At 43.3% G+C, this 9,177-nt stretch overlaps 1 protein-coding gene across 1 annotated transcript in view; it reads left to right on the forward strand.

Annotated features, from left to right (window-relative positions):
- The first annotated feature begins 200 nt into the window (after window positions 1-200).
- The window catches only part of TCF15 (transcription factor 15), an 18,640-nt gene continuing 9,663 nt past the window's right edge, over window positions 201-9,177 (forward strand). The window contains exon 1 of the mRNA XM_042464532.1: window positions 201-943. Coding sequence (XP_042320466.1) covers window positions 473-943 — 471 coding nt within the window. The 5' untranslated portion in view covers window positions 201-472. The remainder of the gene's footprint in view (window positions 944-9,177) is intronic.

Raw genomic sequence — 9,177 nt, forward strand, 5'->3', positions numbered from 1 at the left:
CTCCTCCACTTCTCAGAGACAGCTTTCCATTTCAAAAGGCCTGGACAGCCAGGCTTGCCGATTGTTTGGGGGAAAGAGGATGCTAGGATCCCTGATTGGTTGGCTGGGATCCTGTTCCAGGCTCTTGGTCCCTCCTTGCGGCCTTATATACCAAAGAGCTCTGCTCTTTTTTTGTAAGTCCCACCAGACAGCAGCAGGAGAAGCATCAGCCGAGAGGGTTCCCGAGGAAGAAGAGGAGGAGGAGGAGGAACAACAGCTGAGAAAGAAAGGCGTGGTGGAAGTAGTTCCCCTTTAGCTGGAGGAGGAAAGGGAGGTGGTGGCTGCGGCTGCTGTCCAGCTGGTCTGCCTTTGAGCTTTTTCAGTCTGACTGCAAGCAGCCTTTCTTGGTGAGGTTGGACCAGCTTTCCACACAGCCTGGCATTGAAAAAGTCCCTAAAGGCAGGGCCTTTCGAGGGGCAGGAAGACCCTTGCCATGGCCTTCACCATGCTCAGACCCATGGCTGCCCATGTCCTGTACCCAGACCTCAGCCTACTGTCAGAGGAGGATGAGGAGAACCAGAGCGAAAGTGATGCCTCGGACCGGTCCTACGGTTGCTGCGAAGGCCGCCGGAAGGGGTCCCGGAAACCTGGCCAAGTGGTAGTGGTCAAGCAGAGACAGGCGGCCAATGCCCGAGAGAGGGACCGGACCCAGAGTGTCAACACAGCCTTCACGGCTCTCCGGACCCTCATCCCCACCGAGCCGGTCGACAGGAAGCTGTCCAAAATTGAGACCCTGCGCCTGGCCTCCAGCTATATTTCCCACTTGGCCAACGTCTTGCTCCTGGGCGAAGGGTGTGAAGATGGGCAGCCTTGCTTCAGTGCCATCTACAGTGCGAAGGGGGAGATGGAGGCCAAACAGCCAAGGAGTATTTGCACGTTCTGTCTAAGCAACCAGAGGAAGGGGGTAAGTCCTTTGGCCAAGGCAGCTGAAGTATACTGGGCCCTTGGTATCAGTCCCGAGGATCCCTCATGGACACCAAAATCTGTGGTTGCTCAAGTCCCATTAAATACAATGGCATAGTAAAATGTATTTGTATTTTTTTTAAAAAATATTTTCAAGCCATGGATGGTTGAATCTGTAGAAACGGAGGGCTGACTATAGCATGTGGGGCTGCCAGATCTCCAGGCCTGGCCTAGTTTTTATAGGTTATCCCCAGCCAGTTGTTGCTGTTGTTGTGTGTCTCCAAGTCATTTTTGACTTATGGCAACCCTAAGGCGATCCTATCAAATTTCCTCTGAAGGGGGTTGCCATTGCCTTCCTCTGAGGCTGAGAGAGTGTGACTTGCTCAAGGTCACTCAGTGGTTTTTTATGCTTGAGTTGGGAATTGAACCCAGATCTCCCCAGTCATAGCCAGCGTTCAAACCACTATGCCATGCTGGCTCTCCCAGGGTGCAAATTATCCAGTTTTCATAGGTTGAGCACTGGACATGAGGAAAGGACAGGGTGCAAATCTCCAGCTCAGCTGGAATAGCTGCATCTTGCTACATATTATTAGGATTAATGCATTTCTTACTTCAGTTTGCAAAGATGGGGTGGTGGTGGTGTGTATGTTTGTGCTATGCATTTATGTAGCTAGCTTTCTCCATCCCTCCCAATGATTGCTCCCCGCCTCGATCCTTCACAGAGAAGTGGGCTATAAATTATTATTATTATTATTATTATTATTATTATCGTTATTATTATTATGACTCCGGGGCTCACCCCCTACTCTTGCATCCAACTTCTGGACAGAAACCAAGTAGGCTAGATTAAATGTTCCTTATCTCAGCTCTCTAAAAATATAGCCATAGTGCAGAATTAAACCGTTTGACACCATTTTAACTGCCTTAAGTCTATCCTGTGGAATCCTGGGATTTGTAGTTTCATAAGTGTGTTGTAGTGGTTTGAGCTTTGGACTAGGACTCTGGAGATCAGGATTCGAATCTCAACTGGGCCCTGTAAACCCACTGGGTGACCCTGGCAAATCACACTCTCTCTCAGCCTGAGGGGATAGCAATGGCAAACCCCTGTGAAGAAGCTTGCCAAGAAAACCCCATGACATGGTTGCAATAAGTCAGAAACGACTTGAAGGCACACAACAACAACAACAACAACAACAAAAGGTAATCAGCCTGGTTTGTCAGAGAGCTCTGGTGCCTCACCAAACTACAAATCCCAGGATTCCACAGGATAGACTCATTGCAGTTAAAGTGAGGTCAAACAGCTTTAATTCTGCAGCATTAGGTTGAGAGAGTGTGATTTGTCCAAGGTCACCCAGTGAGTTTCCAGTGTCAAGCCAGGATCGAACCCTGGTCTCCCTTGCACCCTAAGTAAACGAGAAAATATATTCCCCTCATTTCACCTTGATCTAGCTAAGATTTCTGTCTTACATTCCAAACAGGGGACAATGTTTGCATGCATGTGTATGTTTGAATGACAAGCCGTAGCAAATGTAGTTGGCCCTTAAAGTATAACACTTAATGCCATCACCAGCAAATATCCATAAGTCTCAGGTTTCAGCTCAGAAACCTCAAGGCCTGAGATGTTTCTGGGCTAGTAACTTTAGTGATGTGAGGTCAAGCTGGCGTCCTTTGAGGGGTATAGCAGCACCCAGAAAGTTAAAATGTAGGACGTGTCCTGGAAGAGGAGGATGGATGTTCACCTGGTTCATGGCCCAGTTTAGTGAACCCTGGAACCCTCTAAGTGGCCACCTGGCTTGCCAGAAATGCTGGGGAAAAGTGTAAAAGACCACATTTCCCCCTACAAATCTGCTCTTGTTTTGAGATCTTCTGGGTCTCATCACTGTCACAGATATATCTGGTGGAAACACAGGAGAAGGTATTGCTACAATATCTAGTTCAAGAAATCAGTGGCTGCATCTACACTGCACAATTAATGCAATTTGACACCGCTTTAACTGCCATGGCTCGTTGGTATAGAATTTTTGGATTTATAGTTTTGTGAGTTGTTTAGCCTTCGCTGTCAGAGAGTTCTGGTGTCACAACAAACTACAAATCCCAGGATTCCATAGGATTGGGCCATGACAGTTAAAGTAGTGTCAAACTGCATTAATTCTGCAGTGTAGATACAGCCCAGACTCTGCTTCCAGACTATGAAACTTCCTCTGTACTATCTTTTTGCAAGTAGGTAAATATCTTTTTGTTTCAGCAGACCTTTGAGGACTGATCGCTTAAGGGGAATGGGCCTTGCATAATGTGCTGAGTTTTCCATATCCCCCCCTATTTTCCTCTTTTTAATGGTTTATATTTCTTGTTGTTGTTATGCATGCCTTCAAGTCATTTCCAACTTATGGCGACCCTAAAGGCAAACCTGTCATGGGGTATTCTTGGCAAGGTATGTTCTGAGGAGGTTTGCCATTACCATCCTCTGAGGCTGAGATTGTGTGACCTGCCCTTTTAATTTTTTTATAATTTAATGACTTTTTAACTTTTAAAAAAACTTTATTTTAAATGTTGGAAGCTACTTTGTGTCCCGATGATGATGATCAGACTCAGAAACCTTAGTTTTGGAAAGCTGGTAATTTTTGATATTAACCAGTGTAAATAAAGACCTGCAACCTGTTGAAAAGATGAATTGCCTCCTTCCTGGAAGTAACCAAGAGGAGAAATTTGCCCTTTGAGGACACTGTGGGGAGTCTGGAAGGGTTAAGGGCCACAAGAACAGCCTTAGGGTCCACATGGGGTCCCCAGAAGGTACTTTGCCAACCCTTGCTCTAAACAGACTGGACTATGCCCTGTGACATAAACTGTGAGAGTTGGAAGCAGTGGCTCAGTGGTAAGAGGTTGACAACCCCCTTCTGCCATGCAGGAAGACACAATCAAAGCACTTTGGACAGATGGCCATTCAATCTCTATTCAAAAACCTCCAAAGAAGGAGACTCCATCACCTCTCAAGGCAATCTGTTCTATAAGATCTAACCAGATCTTATAGTAAAAGCGTTCTTCCCAATGTTCAAGTGGAATATCTTTTCTTGACATTTGAATCTGTTGCTTCTAGTTATAGGACATTGTCACATGGGGTAAAGGATGGAACGCTCCCATCTTTACCCCAACTTTATAGTGCGATCGTCCAAAGATTTACAGATGACGTCTGTCATTATCCTGTCCTGAAGTCATCTTTATCACACAATCATGATAAGATTTTCAGATGGCGTCACACTTATCCCGTCCTTCTCCTGTCACTGAAGTGGCATGGCCACATCACTTTATATTAAGAGAAACTCCTGTTAATACAATGGTGGGTGCCACTGATGGGAAAAGGACGGGATAAGCGTGGATGCGATAAGGACAGCTTCAGGACTGGGTAGGGATGGGAGTGATCCCTCCATAGCCCATGGGATAAAGTGCATAGTCTCAAGAGCAGCAGAAAACAAGCTTGCTCCATCTTCAATATGACATCCCTTCAAATAGTTAAACACGGCTAGCATGTCACCCTTTCATCTTCTCTTCTCCAGACTAAAAATACCCAGCGCCCTCAGTGTCTTCTCCCAATGCTTTGTTTCCACACTTTTGATGTATGCTCAGAGATACTCTTCTGTAAAAATGTTCCTTCTGCCGTGGGCAAGATGACTGGCATTCCAAAGAGGAAAAAGCAAATTGAAAATAAACCTTGGGGTTGCCATCCTTTGCCAAAAAGAACTGAGTTGCTCAGCAAACTGAATATAAAGAAGGGATCTGCAGACAGCAAAAGAGCAAAGAAGAGGTTAGTGCCTCTTATTCCTGTTTTTTATTCCCTGCCCAGAATTTTTTTTGAGCCTTCGCTCAGTCAAGGTGGAATTAAAGAGCTTTTTAAAATTAAAATTTAAATAATTTTTTTATTCTTTTAAAATTTTCTTTAAAAATTTTCACTTTAACCACATGAAACCGTGTACGTTTAGGCTTTGCGTACAATATTGTAATTTCAACATACAATTTTAATCTTGCTAGTTGTCAACATCACAACCGTTGCCATTATATTTAGTGATATATGGGAATTATGAATTACATTAGTACAAAAAATCATGACTAAGGGTTGTGTATGGTGTGGTATGGGATGAGGTCAATGGAGGGTAACCCTAGTCATGCTAACTCTAGTGAGGCCACTGGCCCAACCCACTCACTAGGTTGGGACATTGGTTTGCAAGTTTGAATGCATGGCTTCTGCAAAGGTTTCAGCCCCAGAGGCTTCTCATTGGAGAAAGTCAACCCTGCTTGTAAATCAGAGCCCCTCTGTATCTCACAGCTCAGGGAAGGTCAGTCATGTTGTTCCCAGATGTTGGTCACTGAGGCTGGGAGACAGTGGCCAGCAGCTTGTGGCTGATGGTTCTTGGCTTAAGCCCGGTGCTAGATGATGTAAGCAAACCATTGAACAAGCCAAATTGTGAGCATTTGGAGTGGGGGGGGGAGGAATGTCAATAATAATAATAATAATAATAATAATAATAATAATACAGTGGGCCCTTGGTATCTGCTCTGGTTTGGTTCCAGGACTCCCCTATGGATAACAAAATCCATGCATGCTCAAGCCCCATTAAATACAATGGCATAATATAATGGTGTCCTTTATAAAATGGCAAAATCAAGGTTTGCTTTTTGGAATTTATATATTTTAAACATATTTGTAAATCATGAATGCTTGAATCCATGGCTAAAAACATCCATGGATATGAGCTGATTATTATTATTATTATTATTACTATTACTATTATTTCTTACCCACTTTTCCTCATGGATCGGGGTGGGGAACAGCACCAATTAACAGATAAGCTACATCTGTTGAAAAATGTCAGTTAAAATACACATCAATTTTAAAGGAAAATTAAGAGATACCCATATTAAAATAATCCACATTTAAAATTCACTGTTTAAAATTCACAGATTAAAAATCGTTTGGATAGGCCTTCTGGAAGAGACTGGTCTTTAAAGATCTTTTAAATTGAGACAGCATATGCATATTCATAAATAATAGCAGAAATGCCATTGAAGTCTTAAAGTCTTCAGTGGACTATAGGAATTAGAAGTTCAGAGTTGCCAGCATGGCATAGTTGTTGACTATGACGCTGGAGACCACAGTTCGATTCCCTGCTGGGTGACCTTGGGCATGTCACACACTCTCAGCCTCAGGGGAAAACAATGGCAAACTACCTCTGAATAAATCTTGGCAAGAAAACCCTATGATAGGGTTGCCTTAGGGTTGCTGTAAGTCGAAACGGCTTGAAGGCACACAACAATCACATCTATATTAATTTGAGAGCTGCTGTGACTGTGAGGTTACTGTGTGGCAGAGTAAAGTGCTTGGTGTGCATTGATACCCAATGGGACCAACATGCAATGGAACTGATGTGCATCAGCCTCACTGAGCATCACATAGGTCCTGATGCACACTGTGCAGTGATGCAAACCAGGCACTCTTGCAAGCATCCTGTTATGCATCTGCATAAGTTCACCAAAACGGTTTCTTAGTACCTCTGCCACATAGTTATATACACGAAGTTTCATAATGTAATAGGCCGTATACAGGTTGGGTCTCCCTTATCTGAAATACTTGGAACCAAAAGTGTTTCTGGCTTTTGGAATATTTGCATATACTGTACATAAATAGATATCTTGTTGATGGGACCCATATCTAAAGATGTAATTCATTTATGATTCAATAGTTTTTTGTGGGGTTTTTGGGCTGTGTGGCCATGTTCTGGAAGATGATGCCAGCCACAGATGCTGGTGAATACACTCTTCCAGAACACGGCCACATAGCCTGAAAACCCCACAACAAACTATGAATTCCAGCCGTGAAAGCCTTCGACTTCACATTTATGATTCGTATATACCTTATCAACATAGCCTAAAGGTAATTTTATACCTAACATTTTAAATAATTTTATGCATGGATCAAAGTTTGTGTACACAGAACCATCAGAAGTCAAAGGCGTCCCTATCTGAGCCACCCATGTGGACAGATTTGGATTTTGGAATATTTTGGATTTTGGTCTTATGGATAAGGGAGACTCAAACTGTAGTATTCAAGCGGTCATTAGTTCTTGAGAGACGGCATGCTACACTCTTTTTTCGGCTATTGCCCGCATTGTTCAGTTGTGAAATAATATCCCACCAACCTTGATCAGATAAAGGCTGAATCTGCACTGCAGAATGACTGCAGTTTGACACTGCTTTAACTGCCATGGCTCAATGCTATGGAATTCTGGGGTTTGTAGTATTGTGAGATATTTAGCCTTCTCTATCAGAGAGGCTCTGGTGCTGCAGTGAATGACAAATCCCAGAACCCCATAGGATGGAACCGTGGCAATTAAAGCAGTGTCAAAAAACTCTATTAATTCTGCAGTATAGATGCATCCCCAGGGGGTGGGAGCAGCCACTAAATGTCTACTCTGAATCAGTTTGGAAAAGCTGAACTATGACCCCCAGAATCCACCAGGCCTTTGAGGAGATGGGGGAATACACATCTCAGAATCCCCACCAAAAGTTATGCCTGGCTGGGGATTCTGGGGGCTGTGGTCCAAAAAAGTATCTTCCCCCAGATCTGACCTGAATAGCTTTGACATAGATTTGTGTGCAAATTGCATTTTCAATCTGAATGCCCTTCTTAAAAGCCAAACAGGAGAAGATCTGGGTGGAACAAATGTGGCTGTAAGAAGCCATCCATTTCATATTCCAGGAAAATGTGCCACTTCTTTCCCACATCCTATTGATTTCAGTTCTTTCCTCTGTTTCTTGAAGGAGAGGGACAGGCATCGAAATTTTCACTCAGAAGCCAACACCAAATTTGGGATGTAACTAACTGCAGAATGAATGCAGTTTGACACCGCTTTAGCTGCCATGGCTCTATGATACTGAATTTTGGGATTTGTAGTTTTGTGAGCTATTTAGCCTTCTCTGTCAGAGAGCTCTGGAGCAACAACAAACTACAAATCCCAAGACTCCATTGGATGGAGCCATAACAGTTAAAGCAGTGTCAAACTGCATTAAGGTGTTAGCAGCTTTGGCTTCTGGGCATGGTTTTCCTACCACTTTTGAGCACATGTAGGTACAATTCTAACAATATTATAGAAAAGAGATGGCGGAGTCTCTTTCATTGGAAGGCTTTCAGCAGGATTGCTCTAGCTGTGGATTTCCTGCATTGACAAGGGTAGGACTGGATGACCTTTGGGTACCCTTCCAATTCAACAATTCAATTATTCTAAGGAAAGTTAAAGCTTAGTGGCTTGAGTGTTGGACTATGACTCTGGAGACCAGAATCCGATTCCCACCTTGGGCATGAAACCTACTGGGTGACCTTGGGTAATTCCCATGCTCTCAGCCTCAGAGGAAGGCAATAGCAAACCTTCTCTGAACAAACCTTGCCAAGAAAATTCCATGATAGGCTCACCATAAGTTTGAAACGGCTTGAAGATACACAACAACAACAACAACAAATGTGGTTCAATTGGCATGAAAGACAAGAACTCGGGGAGACCTGTGGACACTGAAAAAAAACCCAGAATTCCCCAATCAGCATGGCCAGTTCCTTTCCCCACCTTTTTGGGCAGTGCCACTCCCAAACTTTCTTTTTGGCAGTACAGTACTGCTTTTTTCACAAAGGAAAAGTTCCTTTCAGGACTGCCACCCTACATCAACCTGCCCAAGTAACACAGTCCGCAGCAGAAGGTGTCTTTTAGTCTCTCCACCATTTCATTTGGCGAGGACACAGGAAAGGGCCTTCTTGGTGGCTGCTCCCAGGCTTTGGATTCTTGGCCTCTTCTCTGCTCTCTTTTTTGCTGGAATACAAAGAGTCAAGACTTTTTTTATTTAGACAGGCCTTTGGCTGTTAACTTGTTACAAGCGAAGGGTCTTTAAACTGGACGTTCTGTCTTATTTATAAATAATAATAATAATAATAATAATAATAATTTATATTATTATATTATTTATATTATTTATACATCTGCCCCTCTGTATCCACAGATTCTTTATCCATAGATTCAACCATCTATGGCTTGAAACCATTTTAAAAATACATAAATTCCAAGAAGCAAACCTTGATTTTGCCAATTTATATGAGGGACACCATTCTGCTATGCCATGGTATATAATGGGACTTCAGCATCCATGGATACACCATTCTGCTATGCCATGGTATATAATGGGACTTCAGCATCCATGGAT

Source organism: Sceloporus undulatus, chromosome 4, assembly GCF_019175285.1.
Source record: "Sceloporus undulatus isolate JIND9_A2432 ecotype Alabama chromosome 4, SceUnd_v1.1, whole genome shotgun sequence".
Lineage (NCBI taxonomy): Eukaryota > Metazoa > Chordata > Lepidosauria > Squamata > Phrynosomatidae > Sceloporus > Sceloporus undulatus.